Source organism: Sardina pilchardus, chromosome 9, assembly GCF_963854185.1.
Source record: "Sardina pilchardus chromosome 9, fSarPil1.1, whole genome shotgun sequence".
NCBI classification, from domain to species: Eukaryota; Metazoa; Chordata; class Actinopteri; order Clupeiformes; family Clupeidae; genus Sardina; species Sardina pilchardus.
In genome coordinates this window covers 23,712,046-23,735,879 of record NC_085002.1, presented here as the reverse complement: position 1 = coordinate 23,735,879, position 23,834 = coordinate 23,712,046, and the positions used below count along the sequence as shown (strand labels likewise).

The following is a 23,834-nucleotide window of genomic DNA, read 5'->3' as shown; positions in this document are numbered from 1 at the left end:
TGAAGTAGGCCTACTGTTGCGAATTGAATGATCGACCACAGAATGTTGGCCCACAACACACTGAATAATTAGCATTTCCTGCCATGGGTCCTTGATCCGTTCGAATTCCACCACACGTACACAGACATCCATAGACGTGAGTAACAGATATAAGATCTCCACCTCAAGTGTCAAAACTGTCGTTTTTTGAGAAATGCATTGCAGTTCTTATGCAGTGGACATGCACTGTGCTGTCTGCAGAAATTCAGTAGCCTATGTTGGACATGAAACAGTACTGTACTTCAGAAAGAATGCAATATTTTTGTTCCATAACGGCAGTTGTTTCTTTGTATGTGACCTGGCCTGAAGGGCGAGGTCCCATCAGTGTCAATATCAGTCTTTTAACCACACACCAGGCTTATCCACCAAGTATCTGACTCAGGCCTGCTTGAGAGCAACATAACAACCCAAAGATACATTTGAGCTGATGGACACACAGAGTGACCATCACTTGTTCAGTACTGCTGCAACATTATATCTAACTGTTCAAATCAAACCATCAACTGTTTTTATTTTTCAGAATATAACCTCCCAATTCTACTGTTGTGTCACTCACCTGCAGACATGACCCCTCAGTAGAACCAAGTATGGATTTAGTATTGTGGGATGACACTGCCCCCTTGTGGCCACGCTGCACAATCACAGGGAACACACCACATTTAAATGTTCAATGGAAAGACAACACATAAGGGTGCACTGCAGACTGAAGGTAGTTTGCATTCAAACTGCAAGGGTCATACTTTATACTTTATACGTTATATATCTTTTAAGACTGAACATTAGTCTGGGGACTAATGTTCTGCGCATTATTTATACTGCACGAGAGGCGTGATCAATGAGCATAAATGACTCAGTACGCTTGGATAGTCCTTCGGGTGCGTCTTTTGGATAAGCTAGTTTGTGACTGGACCCCCCAAAGGCTGTGGACAGGAAGCAGGGGAGATGGATGTTCAGGTTTCCAGCCTGAGCTGCCGGGCGAAATCCAAATTCGCTGCAGGTCAGGCAGGGTTCACCCAGCCTAATGGACCATCTCACAGTCCGGTAAAATGTGTTATTGGCTATCAAAAAACAAGCAGTGGTCACAATTGCTTCTAACCTGAAAAAGTCCTTTGTATTAAATTCATAGCTTTATTAGCCATTTCCTATTTACTAATAACAATAATGGAATGTAAGATGGCCGCAAGTGGGTTAGTAGTAGAAGAAGAAGACTACTTTAATGATTAAATAAAACAGGACACATTTTGAAAATTCATGTGAAAGTTTACATCATCAATTTCATACAACATTAATACAATCAGCCACACCCATCCAAGCTTCCAACAATAGCCCCCTTCTGCCTCTTGAACAGAGGCCAATCACTACCGATTATCATAATGCAATTACAATACAGTGCTCATCTCTTTTGACTGTAATGATTAAAAATGGCAGAAAATACTAGCTGCTGACAGACCCATCAACACAACCTAGACTTCTTACACTTTGACCTGATAGCATTCTTTGAATTTGATCTGAAATGCACTTGATCATGGTGAATATGACATAGTGACATAGTTATTATACATATATAGCCATACTTTCCATCTGTAAGTAGACACTATTGTTACATTTCATAGCATCAAAGCAATACAAACAACTTTAGTATGCGTGTATATGCATTAAATTACTATAAAATGCAAGAAGTTGAAATAAGCTTTTTGTCTAATTACAGTATATAAAATGTGTTCTGAACTCTTTATCAAAAATGGATGTTTACTTGTGCACCATCCTGGTATCATTTCAATTTTCCCATATCTATATAGTTACAAAATCTGCTGTGAAAAAAAAACATAGTTTAACATGCAATTAATTAATATACATTACAGTGTATTCACTAAAGCCATTTGATTTCTGATTAAAAATATTCATTGAGTACATGGAAATCTACTGCATATGAATAAAAAATATTTGGTCAAATAATGGAATGTAAATACAGATATATATCACACCTCTGGAAGGAAACTTTCAAGTGCCTCAAACAATTTTGGAACTTTAGAGTTTTTTGAGTTCCATTTTTTTCTGCTTTTAAGAATTATTTTTGGCTCTAAATACCGTGCCTGTTGACTGCATAATGTAGCAAAAGCTCCGACTGCATAATGTAGCAAAAGGCCTGATGCCAATCCTGGCATGAGCTCTCAGATATAAACTCAAATAGAACAACAGTACCATAACTATAGATGCTAGAGGCACTTGCACTTCATTTTGCCCTTGTCTAATTCAGTATGAAATTTAATAAAGCTAATCTTATACCAACATAAGCTTACTAGACATACAAAGGCAGCATAGGAGAGCTATTCATACAACATGGTACACTAGTCAATCATCTTTCTGGAACATTTTCAGTCCCAACACAATAGTTTAACAGTCTGTAACTAAACTGGAATAGGTTTGGAAGACAGTGTTTTTCATACGATGTGCTTCGACACGAGCATGAACGCACACGTGTACTCGACATACGGAGTGAAGAGGGGCGTGCGATTACGACCTCAGGGTCAGCCGCTGGACGACACCACCATGTCCAGCTCCTTGACCCCATCCTGAGCGCTGGTGAGGCCGCAGCTGGCAGGCGACAGCTGCTCGGCGAAGTGGTTGTGGTTGGCGCGGGGCACCGGGGCCGGGGACGGCGGGGCCTGCGCCAGGCCCGGCTTCTTGGGCGGGATGGGCGGCGGGTTGCCCCGGTCGGCCCTGGCGATGGTGGGCGAGCGGACGCCGGGCGAGAGGGCGCCGCTGGGCACCCGCGAGGAGGACGAGAGCGAGGGCGAGCCGGGCGCCACGTTGCGGTAGTCCATGCCAAACGGGGAGCTGTTGGGCGCGGCGGCGGCGGCGGCGGCGGCGGCAGGCTTGGCAGTGCCCGCTTGCTGCTGCTGCTGCGGCAGGGTGAAGCGGGACAGGACCTGCGTCACGGTGCTCCGCGCCATCTGCCGGGACGGGCTGGCCTCGGGGGACGGAGTGCCGCAGGGCGACAGCGCCCGCGGGGAGCAGGGCGAGCCCGTCTGGGGCGGAGACTGGGCCTCGGGGTCCGGCAGGCCCTGGAACTTGTGGCGGGCGGCGTGGAAGCGCTGGTGGATGCCCGCCTGGTAGGAGGACTGCAGGCTGGCCGAGTTGGCGCCGCCGGGGGACGCACCGGACGTAGCAGCGGTGGTGGCAGCGCCAGGGGCAGACGATGACGGGGACGCCTGGCCCGCCCGTTTGACCAACAGGGGAGAGGAGCACGGGGAGGCGTTGAGCGAAGACTGACCCAGGGTCTGCTGCGCGTGCAGGGGCACACACGAGCGACTCTCCAGGTGCCCATTCTCCTGCATGCAGTTTTCCTCCTCCTCCTCCTGCTGCGCCTCCTCCTCCTCCTCCTCCTGCTCAGTGTGGTGGCCGTTCATCTTGGGCACCTCCTCTTCAGCACCTTCTCCCTGTTGCTGCTGTTGCTGCTGCGAGCTGACGTCCATCTGCGTGGTCACTGACCTCACCTCCGGCCTCCTCTTCTCCTCCACCTCCCCACTCTCTCCTCCTCCCTTTCCCCCTCCACCTCCTCCACCTCCTCCTCCTCCTCCTCCTCTCTGCAGCGCCTCCTCCAGCTCCCCCCGGAGCCTCTCCAGCTCTTGCTGCAGCGCGCCTCCCTGCGCCTCCTGGCGGCGGAGCCTGGCGCGCAGCTGCTCGCGCTCCGTGTCCACCTCGGCCATCTGCTCCTCGGCGCGCGCCTCCGTCCGCAGCGCCCGCTGCCGCTCGGCCTCCAGCTGCGCCCGCAGGCCCTGGGCGCCGCCGCGCTCCCGCTCCAGCCGCCGCGAGGCCTCGGCCGCCCGCTGGCCCTCCTCGTGGGCGCGGGCGCCCGCCCGCTGGCACTCGCGCGCCAACGCCGACGCCAGCTGCTTGTGCTGGCCGCGCTCCTCGTCCAGCTGCTCCTGCAGACGCCGGTGCTCGCGCTCCAGACGCCGCGACTGGCCGCGCTCAAACTCCAGCTGCCGAGGGGGAAAACACACACACACACACACACGTGAGGACAGTATGCGCACACACACACACACACGTGAGGACATTATACGCGCACACACACACACACACACACACACACACACACACAGTTTTGCCCGAAAACACACACATGAGGACACATGCAAACACACACACACACACACACACACATACATGTACACACAGTTTTGACCGAAAACACACATATGCACAAGGACACAGACACATGAGGACACATGCACACCACACACACACACACACACACACGCACACACAGGTTTGACCGAAAACACACACATGAGGACACATGCACACACACCCACACACATGTACACACAGTTTAGACCGAAAACACACTATGCACTTGCACAAAAAACATGATGTGAAAAATCAAACATCAATATGAGCAGCATACAAATTCACATTTGCATATAGAAATTTCACATTGGACATTTGCATGTATTCTGAAACACATTTGTGTATACTTACGTACACACACACAAACTATTAAGTGTGTTATGTAAAACATTTTTTAAAAAAATCACCTGTCTCCATAGCCTCTCGTAGAATAAAAGGTCAGAGCAGTAAACTATAGTAGAATCTGTTTTCACTTATCCCCAAACCAATGGCTTAATTCTGTCTGGATATACTCTCCCAAGTGGCGTTTTACTGTATCTCAGAGGGTTCTGTTTGCTTTCAGATACTGTAGGATCCATAGTAAAAAAAATCACAGACCGAGCCAGACATACATTCCTGACCCAGGTCAGCTCCACTGTGTTACTGAAAGACGTGAGTCAGTCCTAAAGAAGCAGCAGCGTGTGCCAGAAAATGTCCGTCATCGCAGCAGGTTGCGCCTGCGGGGACACTGAAGCGCTGTTTGCGTTGGCCAGGTAGTCCGCCGGCCGCTCTCACCTGCTGCTGCAGACGCTCGCGCTCCTTCTCCAGGATGCACGTGACGTCGTCCCCCTCCGCCGTGTCCTCCGCGTGCCGCCGCTTCTCCTCCTCCAGGTCCGCGATGACCTGCCGTGACCACACGGGGGCGACAAAACGGCGTTAGACAAGACAGCACAGCACAGCTCAGCTCAGCTCGGCTCGGCTCAGCTGAGCCCTCCGTGGCTAGACAGATTAGCCTGTGTGGCCGGCTGCTACGTCAGCACGCTAAAACGGACACAGCAAATGAGTCCTCTCCTTAAAGCCATCATAGACGTCTGTGAGTGTGTGCCAGAAAGGTAAGGGGGGCGGGGGGGGGGTGTGTGTGTGTGAAGATGACCGCTGATCTCATTTGAAACAGGACATTGACTGGACACTCGAGTGTGCGTCAACACAATGACACGGGTTCGATGATCATAGACCTGAGATGGTAACAAAAGCTCAATTTCCTTTGCAATAACCAAATATGCCTTTACAAACTCTCACAAGGAAAGTTATGAATGAGTGAGAGAGAGAGAGAGAGAGAGACAGAGTTATATGAGCCCATTTAATACACCTTTTGTCCTTCATTACTAAGCTAATACATTCCAAGTGAAAATACCCCTCATTCTTGTGTTAAAATCGCTCCATTGCGCCCTGTTTTAAAATAACAACCTCCCTGCAGCGATCTCTCATAAACGTGCAGTAGAGCGCCGTGTGTGAGCGTAAATACACCATTCGGTCATTTAACAGATGGGTGTGATAAATCACCGTGGATGGCAGGATCTCATAAATGACCTAACAAGAGCGGGCCTGTCTTTTGGGTTGTCTTGTGTATTAAGGGCATAGAGCACTGGCACACTCTGGCTATTGCCCTGACAGCTTGCAGGGACTAAGGGGGCCGTGTCTTTGGGTCTGTGTTCGGGTCAGTGACAATGTATGCCCTGCGGTGCCTGCCCTAAGCAGACCAGTTAGCCTATAGCCTAGTGTGAGCTGTGTGTGTGTGTGTGTGTGTGTGTGTGTGTGTTTGTGTTTGTGTGTGTGTTGCAGCCCCCTTACCCTGCGGTGCCTGCCCTCAGCAGATCAGTTAGCCTAGCCTAGTGTGAACTCTGTGTGTACAGTATGTGTGTGTGTGTGTGTGCACCCATGTGTGTGTGTGTGTGTGTGTGTGTGTGTGTGTGTGTGTTTGTGTTTGTGTGTGTGTTGCAGCCCCCTTACCCTGCGGTGCCTGCCCTCAGCAGATCAGTTAGCCTAGCCTAGTGTGAACTCTGTGTGTACAGTATGTGTGTGTGTGTGTGTGTGTGCACCCATGTGTGTGTGTGTGTGTGTGTGTGTGTGTGTGTGTGTGTGTGTGTGTGTTGCAGGCCCCTTACCCTGCGGTGGCGGTTCTCCGCGGCGGCCAGCTGGGCCAGCATCTTGTCCTGCATGCGGCGGCAGTGTCCCACCACCAGCTTGAGCACGGTCAGGGGGTCGGGGTGCACGGCCGGCTCCCCCGCAGAGGGCCCCGCCCTGGGCCCGCGCAGCGCCTCGCCGTCCCTCTGGAGCGCCAGGAAGGGGTCGCTCAGGTTGAACTTCCCGTAGCGCTCCCGGACGTACGTGTTCCTGTGCTGAGCCTGAGGAGGGAGGGAGGGAGGGAGAGAGAGAGAGAGAGAGAGAGAGAGGGAGAGAGAGGGGCATTACTACCAGAGCCTTTAAAAAAACAAAAGACAGTTTGACTGAAGCTATCTGCAATCAGACCTGGGCTGAGACGCTAGTCAGCGTAGAGGAAGACACAAAATATAAAGTAGAGAGTAGAGGAAAGCGAGAGAGAGATTGTTTCAATTGTTTGATTATTGTTTCAGATATTGTATCAGTTTGTATTGTTGTATGTCTGCTTTGGCAACACTGCTTCAATGAGTCATGCCAATAAAGCTACCTTTGAATTGAATTGAATTGAGAGAGAGAGAGAGAGAGAGAGAGAGAGAGAGAGAGAGAGAGGAAAGTGAAAGAAAGACAGCAGAACCAGAGGCATCAGGGGCCCCTTAGAGCTAGTTAAGTCTACACAAGCGACACAGACACAGTTGACAACGCAACGGAAGGCCCACACAGGTTTTGAAGCGCCTTCTTCTCGTCTACACAAGTTACGTGAACAATGTGCCCCCATCAGGAACACAGGACATGGCTCTCTTGGCACACATGTTCCTACACAAGTACATGCCAAACCCTCATTGTGTGGCTGGGTGCATTCATGTTGGCGTAGTTTGAGTATGCTATGAATCAGGCCAAAGTTTACGGGTCTTAATTGGATAACAACACAAGAGGACGGCATGAGGGTCCTGTCATGGGACATGTGGTGTGTTTTACTCAGAGAGGAGGAGGAGGAGGAGGAGGAGGAGGAGGAGGAGGAGGAGGAGGAGGAACCACCGTGAGCTTGTAGTCTTGTGTGCACTGTGACTGTATGTGTCAAGAGTGAGACAGAGGAGAGGGGAAACTACTGCACACAGGCCTGATGGTTTGTATGAGTGAGCGTTGGAGAGAGAGAGATGATGGAGAGAGAGAGATGGTGGAGAGAGAGAGAGAGATGGTGGAGAGAGAAAGAGAGATGGTGGAGAGAGAGAGATGGTGAAGAGAGAGAGATAGTGGAGAGAGAGAGATGGTGGAGAGAGAGAGAGATGGTGGAGAGAGATGGTGGAGAGAGAGAGAGAGATGGTGGAGAGAGAGAGAGCGCGAGAGCGATTGGGCGTGTTATGGCCATGGGACAGCGTGGTGTAAGTGAGTGGGTGGATGTGAGTGAGTGGTCTTTACAGGTTTGTTTTTTTTGTATATGACGGTGTAACGACTGGAGACAGAAGAGGCTCAGTCAAGACAGGACACCGAACAGAAACATGAGAGCAGGAAAAAAAGAGGCGCAAAAGACAACAAAAGAGGGAATTTAAAAGCAAGAAATGACTAACACACAGCGAGCGGGCGAAGAGTTCCAGAATCTGAGCACAACTTGGGCATGGCGACAGAGCAGACCGGCCTTATTGCCTGACAGGCCCGAACGTCCATGTGGGTGTTTTGACCAGAGCAGGGATGGACAAAGAGTCGGAGTCTGCGTTTAATAACTTGCGACCGTGCGGCGCTCCACAGCAGGCCTTTATCCGTGCCTGGGGACGTTCAGGTGTGGGCGGCCCTGCACCCTGTTCTCCTTCTCCCCCCCCCCCCCCCCCCCCCAACGGCACACACAAATCCCACTCATGTTGCCCACTAAACAGGAAGTTAGACATAGCAGCTCCAGTGCCAAGAGCAACAGAGAGCATTTTTCCAAATGTGTGTGTGTGTGTTTATGTGTGTGTCTTTGTACATGCAGCTGTGTGTGTGTGTGTGTGACTGTGTGTGTGTGTGTGTGTGTGTGTGTGTGTGTGTGTGTGTGTGTGTGTGTGTGTGTGTGTGTGTGTGTGTGTGTGTGTGTGTGTGTGTGTGTGTGTGTGTGTGTTCCGCTGAACTCTAAACACATCGGAGGAGAACAGCAGCAGATGGACTCAACATTACAGCTCTTCCAAAGGCCAGGAGCAGAGCGTCCATAACAATCCAGTGATGTGAATCAGACCCAGTTCACCAGCACCCTGCGCACGTTTGGGCCTCCACACTCTGGCCTGCACCGCTCCTTCTGACTGGAGCTTTTTTTCCGTCCCAGGAGTCTCACTAATGTCTGCCTTCTGATCTGCTCAACAGATATCGTTCGCTTTGGTTTCCACCTCATCAAACGGCGCAGACACGGCGGACACGTCGTCTGATGAAAGTCGCGTCTGATCAAAGGAGTGAGGATCGTCACAAGCGAGTCCCCCTCGGGCTGCCTAAGTGGCTCCGCTCGTTTGAAAGCCAAGTCGTTCTAAGGCCCATTTAACTGCCTGACCCCCTGACGACTCCAACACACATCTGATAAACCTGCGGCCAACACAGTCGGGTTATATAAGGGCTTCCCACCCATCCGCCCTGCGCTTTGAGCGTGAGACGGAGCTTCAGTTTGGTCTTAGGTATGATGGACCTGCCTGCACTGTGTGTGTGTGTTTGGGGGGGGGGTTACTGTGAACATATTATGTGTGTGTGTGTGTTGGGGGGGGGGGGTTACTGTGAACATATGATGTGTGTGTGTGTGTGAGTGTGTGTATGTGTGTGAGATAGTGTTCCTTGTGAGCTGTAAACACAGAGTGCATGCTTATGTCTGGTGTCTGCCACCAACCCCCTGAGGTGTTGAGATGTCAGCAATGAGCCATGAGGCCATGCCCTCTACCCAGTCTGCCTCAGCTCAGAGCTATGACTTGGAGCTCCAGCTGGCCTCGCTATGATGGTGATACTCAGCAGTAGCTCCTCTGTGAAGGGAGCATGCAGCTCATGGCAGCCTTACATGTTTGTGTGTGTGTGTGTGTGTGTGTGTGTGTGTGTGTTTGCTTGCTGAGATGTTTTTCACAGTGCCCCATTGATGACCCATGAGGCCATGCCCTCTGGTCAGTCTGCTTCATCAGCGTGTGTGTGTGTGTGTGTGTGTGTGTGTGTGAGCGTGCCACGCTGTTGTGATGGATGCTTCCTCTGCAGAAAAAGCCCACAGCTCAGAGAGCAGCCTTGACGTGCGCTAGCAGAAATCTGTTTGCTATTAACACCCCCACATCCTGCCTTCAGTCCCCTGAACATCAGTCAGGCGGGGCCCCCACAGAACAGCCATGACCCCTGCACTCGCCTGACAGAGGAACCAGAAGTGTCTCCAGCCTCATCTAGGGTTATGTCACTACTGCTTCTCCAACTAACAAACGTTTAAACACAGACAAGAACAACTGACGTTAAAGATAAGAAAAGATCCCTCGCTATCTTCGAAAAAGGTCTGAAAACCCAGCTCTTCATCTCTTCTCATAGCACTACTACAGACAATTGCAGTCATTGATACACTTATTGTGTTCTTTAAATTGTTGTTAGAATTGATCTTAAAAGGGGTGGGTATGGGGGTGGTGGGTGAGAAGGGGGGGGGGGGGGGGGGTTCCATGCCTTAGTATATGATGTAACTGATTTATGCATTATTACAAAATAATAAAACAATTGATCACAAAAAGAATTGCTCTTAAAAGCTTAAATGTTTTTACCATGTTGTACGTCGCTTTGGTTAAAAAGCGTCAGCCAAATGTAATGTAATGTAATGTAGTTTATAACTGTAAACCAGTGATGACAAACAAATACCCCGTTTTACCTCACCACACAGTTGAAAGTTGAACATACAATGCATCTTGATGACCCAAACAAATTCTCCTAATCAGTAACCTTGGTGGCTTTCAGCACAGGAACCTTTTCAGCTACCCTCACAGGGGTCAAACTTTTGACCTCCGTGATGGTTAATCTCAAACAGACAGTGAAGAAGGAGAGAGAGAGAGAGAGAGAGAGAAAGAGAAAGAGAGAGGGGAGAGGACTAGTGGAAGAAGCTAGGCTAGGCACAAAGGGAGTCTGTTTGCCTGGCGTGGCTACCCCCACCCCTCTCCTTCCTCCTCCTCCTCCTCTTCCTCCTCCTCCTCTGCGCTGATGAGTGTTCTTGTGTGGAAGTGGGAGACTGAGGATGAGGCCAGCTGCCCGCTCACTCTCGCATTCCTCTCATGATTGCCTTTTTAAAAGATGCAGGAGAGAGAGACAAAATGTGTGTGTGTGTGTGTGTGTGTGTGTGTGTGTGTGTGTGTGTGTGCGTGCGTGCGTGCGTGCATGCGTGCGTGAGTGAGTGAGAAAAGTATGAGAGAGAGAGAGGGAGTGAGAGAGAGAGAGAGAGAGAGAAGTATGAGAGAGTAACAGAGACCCTTTGACCTTAACTCTGGACATAACCTTTCTGAGGGGCTACGCGTCTGTTGAGCTGTTGCTCTCATGATTGAGTTGGCTGGGGATGAAATGGACAAATTATTCGTTCAGCCAGATGAAATCTGGCATTCCTATTTTTGTCAGCAAAATCTAATTAACTTCCTCGGATTCCTGGACATGCTTATAAAGAATTAGAAATGGACTGGATCATGATTTCCGGATGTATTCCATAAACATTCCATAACTTTCCATCAGCAGCATGACATTTCCATAAAACACAAAAGAACCACAATGTCCAAAGCTAATATGCAGTGCATCTGTTTCATGTGCGAAAAGAATCAGGAATGTCCGTCTATGGCGTCTAACTACACTTGGATTCAAATAAAACCAGACTCACATAGAGCCGATCTAACCCTGACATGGTGAAGCTCAATGAGAACCTCTAAGGTCAACACTGAAATTGCTTCAGAATGAGGTGTTATTAGTCTAGTGGGATCACATCTTAACATCGAGCCAGAGAGCAGCCTACTAGTGAATGGGTCCAGCCCTGCTCTGAAGCTGCAGATCTGCACTGACATTTATCTTTATTCAAAGCAACTTTCAGTATAACACAGATACTGTAGGCCTTTTCCTCAACTTGTGCACTTCCCAGGTAATGACCTTGGTGTCCTCAGTACAGTTCTTATTACTTTATTATCAGTTGAGCCAAAGGAACACAGCAGATCCATTCCAAAATCTGGGCTGGATGAGTTCCATAGCCACAGATGAACGACTGAGCAGAGGGTACCTGATAGCTGCCACTGAATTAATTAGAACCTTGGTTCTACAGGAAAGGTTCTATGGCTGATTCTGGAACAGACCCTGCCCAGATTCTGTAGAACCTTCAGGAGGATTCAGGACCCCACACTTTGACGAGTCAGGTACTGTTGGGGCAAAGGGCCAGGGAGGACTGAATGAAACTGAGAACTGAGCAGACTGCTGACTGGTACTGCCTCGCTGAGCAGAAATGCTACTCAACAGGGAAATCATTCCCAGAGTTAACGGAGGCCTTTCAGGGAATCCCTTCCTTCCTCGGGACAACCAACTGAGAAGGCAGCCAATGAAATTAACTCTTCGCTCTGGAACTGGCCCTTAGCGCTGGCCCATGCAGACCATGACGCACATGACCTGCGGCTTTTCGACTTCTCCGTGGGTCAACACCGGAGTGCTGGCGGAGGAGGAGGAGGGAATTTGTGTTTGGGAACGTTAGAACATTCCTCTGTGCTCGAGCGAATATCTTTGAGTTCAAGCAGAAACCTGATGAGGCCCGATTACTCCATAGACTCCAGACTGAAGTAGAATGGTGGGGAGGGCAGGGGGGTGATGTCTGTATTATGTCTCGTGGATGCAGTACAAAAGGTGTGGGAAAAGTAAACCATGCTAGAGCACTTGGACCCAAACAAATGTGCTATCGCATCTCACTTGAGAAAAGCTGTGAAGATCTCATCATCAGTACTAGTTTAAAACATTCCTCACACCATGCTGGGAATGTCTAACCTAACCTTGACAGGTATCCATTATCATTATCACAGTGCAAACTACCGAGAGAGAGAGAGAGAGAGAGAGAGAGAGAGAGAGAGAGAGAACCCACACTGGGTTTACTGAATGGTCAGCCATGGTTAATCATTTTACTTCTGAGTTGTACATGAAGTCCTCACTATCCAGTGTGTGGCTTTGCGTGGCAGGAAATAGTCAAACAGCAGCAGAACCACAAAATCCCAATATGCTCAACTGAGAGTGGTTCACTCACATAAAGATACCACACTCTAACAGACTCGCTGCCTTGGGAATCCGACTAGACGGACAGCTACAGTCAGATAGAGAAAGTAAATAACAAGTTTGAGTGGTGCTGGAAGACCTGTGTGATCCATACTAGACAAATGCTAGGGTTATTCTAGAGTCAACTGCCAATATGTTTGAGTGAACATTAAGAGTTTAAAAGACAGAAATCTATGGCACTATTATAGTACTCTATGTACTTTTTAAATCATTTATGTTCTTTCCGAGACTTTTATTTCAGTGCATTGGTAATGTTCAGCAAATTATATGCACATACACATTTTACAGTTTGGAACCATGTACTTATGTGTTTTACTGCTCTCCATTTCTGATTTCGTCATCAAGTACTTAAGGTTTATGGCGGTTCAATGCATTTACACAACACACTTTTCAAAACGAAACATTAGTCTCGCGGCTGAATATTTCAGCAACAAGCTTCTAAATGTAGCTTTTCTGCAGCTTAACACAGTTAGATTAATCATTAAGATGCGACACATAAGGGGCAACTAAGGGCTTGTGGCACAAAGGCTCTCCATGTTCCCAAGAAGCCACCACTGCCTTTGCCTCTGCTGACCAGGAAGTCTGGAGCCTCCATCAGTGTAAGAGCCTCATGGCGACTGTCCCAGAGAACTACTGATCTACTGATGCCTCTCTGATGGCACTCATTGTTTGGTCGCTAATCCTGTACTGGCCAGTTAAACCATTGGACAGTCTGAAGTAGCAGAATAATCTCCCCAAGCATTGTTACCCTCCAGATAGCAACAGACCAGGACCAGATGAGGGCCAGATCAGGGCCAATGGGTGAGCGTTCACAGGCCAGCTGGAGTACAAGTGCTTGAGGAGATTAGCCATCCAGGGACAGATAAAGGCAGTTATGGCAGGCTGTCGGAGTCGAGCGGTTATCAGTTGACATGGTCCCCTGATGGCCCTATCCTCCCAAACCTGGAAGAGCTTACACAGCCAAGAGGAATGTTGGCACCAAATATAGCAGAGAGGCTGATGGCCTGCAAAGATACTTAGGGGAACTGAGTGGCAAATGACCCACCTCACTCTCACAGCCACGATGCTGCCCCTACTCACGTCAAATAAAGATGATTTTCTAGGCCAACCTCATGTGTGAAAACAGAACTACTGGGTTAAGGTTTGGTATAATGTAAAATGTAAGAAAAGATCACTCGGGAATCGGGATGTCATCTTTCTAAATGATTTAGTGTCCCCACAATTGAAACAACAACAGAAAAAGAAAACAATTGAAAAAAGATGAATACTTGTGATAAATAGTTGAAATATTTTCTTCATAAGAATATTTTTTACAAAGTTTATCAATCTATTTAATTTATTCATTGAGCTAACACTTTTATCCAAAGCGACTTACAAGAGCTAACAGTCTAAACTGCAAAGGAGACCTTTATGTAACAATAAATACTACTTTTGCAAACATAATGATTAAAGTAAATAAAGTTTATTTAAAAAGAAAAAAAGTGTCTTCCATGGGCCAACAGTCTCTCTCATCATTGTATCTGCTGTGCTTACATAATCTATGAGTCACGGTTGCTATGAAGCTCTGTTTTGCTCTAACAGGGCCTTGGATTATTCCATTTCCCATTTTGGGGCTATTCAAAGCTAAACCTGAGCATCACTTCCTCTTTGTCTGTCCGTACTTAGTTCGCAAATCCAAACTTCCTCCATCAGCTGCACAATTAAAGACTAGATTAAGAAGGCAGCAAAAAAGCCAGACTTTCTCAGTGACTAACAGAGTCTACCAGGAGCTTTGGCAACCACACAAACTGGCAACACAAGCCAAAACAATGACGGTGAAGTCTGCCGTCTGAGACCATTCATAAACCGACCGAAAAAACTCTTCAAATATGCAATAGGCCTCATTGTTAAGACATGTACAAACTGAGTGACACAGTGACTATACAGTGCCTCTCTGTGGTTTCTGATCTGATGCAAGTTGACACATGCTGTCTAAGAAGATAGTCAGGCCAGATGGTAGCTGGTTCTGGTTGAGGTCTGGCCTGAATGTGGCGCAGATTCGGGGGAGATGAGAGACAGACCTGGGCCGGATCTGGGCCAGATCCAGTCTAGGGCTGGTCCAGGGTGGAGCCGTGCGACACGTCTCTAATGAGCTCATTGCCGGGAGGCAGCGAACATCACGACTGACGGGAGTTTTTTCTGAGTCACCGACGAGGAATGGCCACCCAGAAACCACAAACAGTGCTCACTTATGCAGCTTGGTGCTTTCAAAGCAAAATGGCTCTCACGGACACGCACCATACTCCATGGGGGCCTCTTTGTAACACAGTCCACAGGCTTGGAGAACAACATCAGAGAATCCTCCCGAAATTGACTGGGGACTCTGCAGAAATGGACATCCTGGACATCATCTACATAAATGGCCATGTCTCTAAATGTTTTTTTTTCCCCCCTCCACGTAATCCAAATAATGAAACGGCAGTGGTCTCTAGCCCAGATGTGGCCCAGTCAGACCTGGACTGGTGCTCGACCTCAAGTCCAGCCCAGCTGCTTCTCTCTGCAGGACCTGCCTCTGCTCCCACGCTTCATGAGGGAGCATGACAATAGCACGGCCCCTATCTGTCTATGGATCTCTGAGCAGAGGCCTGCTCTTTTCTCTCCTGCCAGAGTTTTTTTTCCCCCTCTCTCTCTCTCTCTCATCCTAAGCAGAGGTCGATTTTTTTTCCCCCTTTCTCACACTGTGCTTTCACAAACACGAAGCACAGCGATAGCATCGGCACAGCAAATCACCAGTGCACTTAACTCCATGCGCTCTCAACCACACGCAGGATAACAACAACAGCTCCAGTGGTGGAGAGAGAGGAGAGAGTGGGGGGATGGGGCCACATTAGGAGCTGACAATGATCTCTTCATGCTGAAGTGACACCAGTGTCAAATTCACAGAACTTGGTCATGGAAGGGGGTGAAATGAAATGAAATTGGACTCTGGGAAAAATAGCTCGCGTGTTCAGCTCACAGCCCTCAGCCCAGCTGCTCAGCTCAGCTGAAACTCAGCAGAGACAGAGAGACACAGAGAGAGAGAGAGAAAGAGAGAGCGAGAGAGAGAGAATTAAAGCATTTAAGTATAATGATGAAGAGGTAGAAAGAAAGAGAGTGAGAGCATTTAAGTACAGAGGTGGAATGAAAGAACAAGAGAGAGAGAGAGAAAAAGAGAGAGAGTGAGAGCATTTAAGTATATTAATGAAGAGGTAGAAAGAAAAAATGAAACAAAGACAGAAAGAGAACGAGAGATTGAGAGTATCTAAGAGTAGAGGTAGAAAGAAAGAAAGAGAGAGAGACAGAGAGAGACAGAAGGAAAGAGAAAATAAGAAGGGGATCCACTGTTTAACATTCCCCTCTTCTCTCTATCCCATTTGTTTCCTCATTGAAAGGTGCAGTGTTCGCTGCTCCTCCAGCTTGTTAAAGCCTCCTTGTGAATAGAGCGACTGCATGCAGCGACATGCTCCCTGCCCGGGTCGCCACTTTTTTCCACTGTGGAGACAGCGGAGATGCTTCGATCCTGTCCATCATTTAGCAAACGGGAACTCTGAAACCAGGTCACTCGTTCCATGAGAAACAAACAACCATGACAGGCACGCAGGTTTCCGTTCTACTTGGGTGGGAAGGGTCAGATTTCAAAACTCGGATGAGCATCTTAGTTGGGATCATTTGTCAGAGGACATTCTCATTCCATCTACATTTGGTCCATACAAGCAGAAATATTGCCATGTCTCTTAACATTACGGTTTTACCAACAACTGAATTGCAGGAAGTAGCAAAGTAACGGCTTCTGCTGCAGAGTTGAGTCTGTCTATTTCACAGTCTATTCCTGATGTCAATGAACACCAGGCCAGATAAATTTAGAACGAATTAGAAGTGTACCGCTGACACACACACACACACACACACACACACACACACAGACGCTCTCATTCACACAGAAACACACACACACACACACACACACACGTCCCCACAGAACCTAGCTAGTCGTGCAGTTTATTTAATTTGCTCTGTGTGTGTCTCTCCCTCTCTCTTGCGTTTCCCTCTCGGACTGCTGGCAGGCTCTGGCCGCTGTAGATCAGCTCAGCTCAGGCTGGAGGACTGGAAGGACAGTTTCCGCCAGGAGTGTGTGTGGGAAGAGAGCCAGACTCCGCTCTGGAATGTACCAGGGGCTACTTCACTGCTGCTCAACAAAAAAAAAAAAAGGGGGGGGGGGGTTTGGGGGGTCACAGAATGGATCGCATTCCGGCTGTGAAAAGAAGCAACAGTTCCAAACAATCTGGGGATGATGATGAAAATGTTTAAATCTTCAAATAGTTTGGTATAAAGTAAGATGTAAGTGTGCAAGACACTGTAAACCAAGGTGTTTTGAAGCAGAAGCAAACAACATTCCCTAAAAGAGGCTTGTTTGTCGGTAATGCTAACCACACAAATATGTTCCTACTCAAAACAACCCCAAGATGCTTGACTTCAACCAGCCGCCATCATTGCCACCAGGCTCAAAGCCCCAGTCGCTTATCTTTGTAGCCTAGCATAAAACAACCCTTGGTCCCATTAAGCTCTTACATAACAGGATGCAACAGCGGTGAGACAAGCATCCCAGATAGTGGCTGCCTCTGGCGCCGGACCCGGCCCAGATCTGGGCCCGCTCTGAGTCTGAAGCAGGAGCGAGGCGGGTTGAGGTATGTGCCCGATACACATCTGCTTCCCATCGCGTGGTACGGCGCTAATTTCTCCCCTGGGCACGGCGCTGTGCCACGCTGAGCTCGGAAAACCTCGGCTCCACCCCTGCTGCCCACATCCACATGCAGTCTCTAATGCAGCCCAGAGACCCGGTGCACCTGCATAGGGGCGAACGCACTACACTACAGCCAACGCACTGAGTCACTTGATGAAGTTGCGTGGTCAATCCAACCACATTCTGTACTGTACTAATAACTGCTACACCATCCCTGGTCCCTCTCTCGGGTAAAAGCCTCAACCAGATGGGTTCCCCTATTCTGACTTTGGCTGGGCTCTGCTCAAGTCTCTTTCATCAAAGAACAGAGATTTTTTCTGGGTGACTACTCTAGGGGATTCAAGCCTGGGGTTCACTACAGTGCTTTGAGACCATGGGCCCTAATTTGAAAAGATGAGCACAGAGTAAAGTATCACTAAAACTAATACAATCAACTACGCAAAATCAATTTGCTAATTTCATACCATGGGTGAGACCTCAACTGTAAACATTACTGAATCAGCTCAATGCTCCCACATGTCACATGATAACTTAGTTCATGCACGTGAGCTTGGCTTGGCTTGATACTTTGCACTTTGCCCTGCCATTTCAATTAGAGCCCTGTCTATTGTTAATGCCACTTTACTCCGTTTCTGTGTATTTAATTTTAAAGTAACATTAAAAAAAAGTGATCATAAAAATGCTGCTAAAGGCTCATAGTCATGTCTGAGTCATTGTGCGGCTGTGAAGTGTAGACAAGCCAGCCGTGTGGAGTAAGCTAAGAGGCTTGCCCCCCATGGCTATTTAAAGGAACAGCTCAGGAACACACACACACACACACACGCGCGCGTGCTAGAAGGTCATGTGACGATGTGTCTCTGCAGTGGACACTCACTCTGAGGGCCTCGATGACCAGGTCGCGCGCCTCCAGCTCTCCCTCCAGGACGCTGAAGAGCATCAGCAGTTCGGCCTTGCTCAGGTTCTCCATGTTCATCCTGGACTCCTGAGGGCAAAGGTCGCACACATACAGTACATTCATTACATTACATTACATTACATTACATTACATTACATTGCATTACATTTCATTTCATTTGGCAGAGGCCTTTTAACCAAAGCGACTTACAGCATAGTAAAAACATTTTTAAGCTTTTAAGAGCAATTCTAGCAACACAATTCTAACAATTCTAACAATTTTACAACAATAAACAACAACCACCATACGTGTAATCAATGAGTGTAGTAAGTGCATCAATGAGTGCAATTGTCTGTAGGATAAGCAAGACTGGATGTAAGTGGACAATAACCCATATGTCCAGATCACATAGCAGGACAATATGACAATATCATATTCAACAGGAACAATGCACTTGAATTGTATTTATAACGGCCTAGCTATATAGTCAAATGTCAAATGTACACTGGTAGTAAGAAGAGAGATAGTTTTTGAGGATATGGCTACACAGCTCTTTATAGGAACTGCACCAATAACTATAATGTAACACTCTATTAGTTAATGAGCATGCTCTTCTCTGAGCTCTCAAAGTCTTAGTTTGATTGAGATACTGTACCTAGGGCTAGAGAGATCCACCAAAAGTCCAAAAGTACCGTAGACGCAAAGAGAAAAGTTGTATTAAGGTTCCACTGAGTGTGTGCTTGAAGTTCCAGTGAGTTAGCAGAGTTCAGAGGCACCAACTTCACACAAATGTGTTCCAATCCCATAGATCTAAGACACTGACAAAATATGCAGCTAATGCTTTGAGTCGAGTATCAGAGTAATAGTTCTATGACTACAAACAGATGAAACCAATATGAGGGAGAAAGCAAGCGAGCGAGCAAGTCCCAAAGCATTTTCAGCCCCAACCAAATCTGGATCCAGGTTTGTGCAAACTGGGACACTATCAAAATGATTTATCGATTAAATGCGCTGATAATGTTTCCTGCGGGAGAGGGCATTGGTTCAGTAGTAACCTACATTAACTTCAGCAGAGGGCCTCTATCATCAGACTGGTCATCACCAAGCAGGTCCTATCTATTCCTCACGCATAACAAATGACTGTTGGGCTTTTTCCCTTTCACAGGCTCATAAATTATGCTCTCTTCTAGACGTCCTCTTCCCTACACACCACAACACATGGAAAGCAGATTGAGACGCCACTGCGTCCTCCGCCTAAGAGGAAGAGGCCGAATCCATTAAAGAGGAAGAGGGTCCCTTGAAGGGGATATGAAACAGGTTATCCCCTAAAAGCCCTAACGCACGTCTGCATTGCCTTAAATTCGATAAATTGAGAATTGCAAATGCTTTGTTTCATACCATAATACAAATACATCGCCAATTTCATTCTAATGCACTCGAGATGCTATGCTATTTCTATGTGGGCCTATGCTGGGACACGTAGTCATTAGAAACTAATACATTCCCCCTATAAGAAATACCAGAGGGTTATATCAGTAGTTTAACTTACATTTATTCATTTGGCAGACCGTTTCATCCAAAGCGATTTGCAGCGAGAGTTTTCCCGACAGTTTTGATATCAAAGACCAGTCAACCCTGGGTATGTTTCTCTCAATTATCGCTTGGATAGAGGAGAGGAGAGACATCTCATTTAGAATTTGAAATAAGTTGTGGTCACTTGTCGTACACGCACACATCTCTTGGTGCTGCCCCGGCTCTGTTGACATGCTTGCGGTGCACACTTCTTAACATTCTCCACTGCAACGACCAACTAACACATGATGGCTGGTGTTTCCAGCGAGCGCTGTCACTTTGGGACTCTCATGCACCGATGGGAAAAGCAACATCCGTCTGGCCACAGGGTCCAGACTCATATCGAGTTCAAAGGGGAGAGACAGCATCTCTTAAATTAAACAGGCAAAAGTAAAGACACACATGCGGTTAAAAGGGACTGAGATCCTTGGTCTTCAAACTGCCTGTTAACTTTCTCATCCTCTTATCTGCTGTGGAAGGCCTGTAGTTGAGCCCATGCCAGCTGTAAGGGGGCGATAAATAAAACTGACAGTAACAAGTACATGCTGTTAGACATTTTCGATTTCAGACATTTTACAACTCTATGGAAAGAAATCCTTTATGGTGGACACTCTGAGAATCACAGATACAAAAAGTACCCACACTAAATCTGTGTTCTCTCTCTTCCTGTCTGTCTCTTTCTGTCTGCCTCTCTCTCTCTCTCCCTCCTTCTCTCTCTCTCCCTCTCTCTCTCTCATAATGGACTAAGGCAACTCCAGTCTCTCAGCCGGTCTGATGAGGCCTGCCACGTCTAGTTAGCTGACGGTGCCAAGAGGAGCTGATGCTAGTCCATCCTGTTACTCTGCTGCTGGAGTGATTGGGTCCATATGGCCCTCCTCAACTTTTAGCCTCAAATGACTGAGGTGTTTCAGTCTCCGGCTCGGCGCGTCACTTCGCTTGCCAAACTTTCCACTTTTGCCGGGTACTCGGGGACCGCACTAAGGCACATTGCATAATGGCCTCGGAGGCGGCTGGAGAGTTTTCCGGCTACCGTACTGCAGCAGACCGCTGACTGGCCCTCCCAGCTTCGACCGACTCTCACGAGGCTGACGGCTATATTGACTTTGGCATGTGAAATTACACCACAGGCTCCAGCGACACAGCGCGTTCCAAGAGTGATTTTTGGATATCTCTGATGAGGCAGATATTGAGAGGGCTAGAAAAGGAGTTTTGAGAGCAAAAAGCATGTGATCTTAAGTACATTTACAAACAGCTTGATGGTGATCTGTCAACCATCAGCTCCCCATGCACAACTATGTTCACAGAGACATTTTGTGCTGTTGTTGTTACCACACTGGTGGTTTGTGGTTTGACCATGGGAACAGTGTTAATTACAACTCCGGTCCGCCCCCAGACTCTCTTTTAAATCCTGCTAATTTCACAGCCACTCGTAACAGTTTTCATACAGACATTGGCTGAGAACAGCTTCATAGGCCTACAGAGAAGAGCTGACGTTTCCCACGTGTACAGTGCACACACTGTAATGAGCTTGGGCCAGACCCATTACAGTGGGTCTATCAGCTGTTCAGACCTGTGTGGAGATTGAAGGGCCTTACAGCTTGGTATAGCCTGTATACATTGCAATTATTTTCAAGAGCAAATAGACAAATAAGGGCTTATTCATACATAATAGCTCTGTAAATCCAATATCATCTTATCCTCCATTTGGAAGCCTCTGTCCTGTCTGTTTGAGTTTAGTTTTGAGTCTCTTTTGAGCTGCAACCTTTTTCCAAGTGGGATACTTATGAGAAGGCTGATGTTATCCAAAGCAATAGCCTGGGAACACCAAATATTCCCACACTGTTTAGCATTTGGCTCCCTTGGAAAAGGCTCTGGAGGTTGTAATCCCTTTATCCTTGTTGTCTGGTTCAACTGCTAAGAAGGCCTATGCAACAACGTGACTGTACACACATTTTATCCAATAAACCATCTATTTCACACTCATTAAAAGGAGACTGCATCGAAATGCTCAGTGACCTGTCAAACGGGTCTAACATTCCCCGGCTGTCTGTCATCGTCACGCAGCGGCTGTCCCCAAGTCCTGCTTCACCCAAACAGATGTCAAGACCTAATTATTGAAATCCCCTGGCCTCCTTTAAGCTACACCACCAAGGTCCTCTCAAGCAGATTTCTTGCTGTGCCTGTGACACGAATACAACTGATACAGTGCCCGGTGTTAAGCAAACACAAACATGGACCATTTTTTTTTTACTACCAGTAGGCCTATCTTCGCTACTTTATTACGTCTCATTACATATCAGTCATGTCTAGACAGGATGATTTAATTTCAATGATTTAGTTTCAATAACTGTTGCGTTTTATATTAGGCTATACGCATTTACTAGGCAAGAAACCCAAGAATACTCAACAAAAAGAATAGCATTATAAAACTGATACATAATAACTCTGGTGTCGATTACAGGATAATCCTTTAAGAAAACCGGTATTTGCCTTCTCTAACCAACACCAGCATTATTCAGAAGACAGAGTAAAACTCGAAACAAAGTGGCACCGCTGATGGTGTTAGTAAAAAGGTTAAATCTGAAACATGAATTAACGTCTGACATTAATATCTTAAACACTCAGTAGGCTACACAATCACAACAAACACCGTTAGAATACAAGAAAATATGCCCAAACTCCATAATTTAATCGCGCATAGGCTACATCAATTCTATTGACACATTCATTGTTTGAAACGGAACACGGCACCAAATCACGGTGGGTCTGCGAGGTTTAAAAGGGAAATTTTGATAGAGCCGTCCCAAAATAGGATATTCACATGTTATGCATCTGGACTAAACTTGAAGGGATCCTCACATCGTTGACCAGCCTCTCAAGCAACAAGGCATCGTTGATGTTTAGACAACGCTTCATGACTAAAAATGACCAGTTACAACATACCAACAGTCCATCGAATGCAACAGGTAGCGGAAAACAAAATAGTGTAATAGCTTACCGTAGTAGGTGCCATTCCAGGTTAGTTTAACTCCACCATCAAAGAACGGTTGCCGAAGAGACTTTAGTGAACTATGATGAACTGGAGACCAGCGGAAAAAAGAGTAAAGTGTGTGGCATGCGATGGATCCAATCGGCAAGTCCGATTCCAAACTGTTGACCAATGAAAGGAATCACTGGATGGAGGCAGGGTTAGGAGGATGTCGCATGGGTTTAGAACTGGCTTCTTTGTGTACTTTTTGTAACGTCTTCAACCTTCTTGTGTGGTTTCTGTTCATATTGTCTTCGTGAATCATTCGTCTTTTAATAGAACTACCATGTTATACGTTTCTCTATGCCAGGCGACGTTGATGACAGAAAGATAAATCGCAGGGCAAATCCAAGAATAGCGCGCGATACCCACACAAAGAAGATAGATTCGTGCATGCAATGGAAACTTAAAATCATTGTGACTTTAACTTTGAACTGTAACAAAGCGATTTTCTGGATATAATTTCATTGTTTGATATAAAACGTGTGTTTGTTAAGCTTGAGGGTTTTTTTACCAAAGGAGACATAAACATTTCTCCGTCCCAACTTTATACCGCCATCGTCCCGTCATTGGCAGCCCAGCATTTCCATTTCAGTAACAAGACACCACCTAGTGGCTGATGAAACAGCTCAATAGACACATCTGAGATGTGAGATGTGTTGAAGATGGTTACCAGCAGGAAAAGGCAGTAAGGGTTCGCACTCTGAAAAAATTTAGACAAAGTCTTTGCTGAAGATTTTTTTTTTTTTACTGGGTGAGCAGACGTTTCAGCCATTCGGCTATTCTCAATGCTCACGAATAGCCGAATGGCTGAAACGTCTGCTCACCCAGTAAAAAAACTTTTCTTCAGCAAAGACTTTGTCTATATTTTTTCAGAGTGCGAAGCGAACCCTTACTGCATTTTCCTGATACCTTTTGGTTTGACGCACCTGACTAAAATACTTTCATCAAGAGCGCAACAGTACCCCACCTTCTAGCCTTGGAGCCCTCTCCAAAATAGCTAATCCTAAAGTTTGGGTGCCATC

At 47.2% G+C, this 23,834-nt stretch overlaps 1 protein-coding gene across 1 annotated transcript; it reads right to left on the bottom strand.

Annotated features, from left to right (window-relative positions):
• Positions 1–1,227: 1,227 nt before the first annotated feature.
• LOC134093108 (CTTNBP2 N-terminal-like protein) lies at positions 1,228–22,864 on the bottom strand. Its single transcript, XM_062546429.1, has 5 exons — positions 22,780–22,864; positions 18,189–18,296; positions 6,321–6,560; positions 4,951–5,058; positions 1,228–4,025 (listed from the first exon to the last, which is right to left on the bottom strand). Exons 1-5 carry the CDS (start codon positions 22,792–22,794, stop codon positions 2,568–2,570), a joined length of 1,929 nt encoding a protein of 642 aa, XP_062402413.1. The 5' UTR covers positions 22,795–22,864; the 3' UTR covers positions 1,228–2,567.
• Between the last annotated feature and the right edge of the window lie 970 nt (positions 22,865–23,834).

Bases quoted from the DNA above. Each gene is read 5' to 3' on its own strand.
- LOC134093108 (XM_062546429.1), bottom strand. The intron at 5,059-6,320 runs GTAAGGGGCCTG...TGGTCACGGCAG, and splicing joins CGGAGAACCGCCACCGCAGG to GTCATCGCGGACCTGGAGGA. The intron at 4,026-4,950 runs GTGAGAGCGGCC...CCCCCTCGGCAG, and splicing joins GCGAGCGTCTGCAGCAGCAG to CTGGAGTTTGAGCGCGGCCA.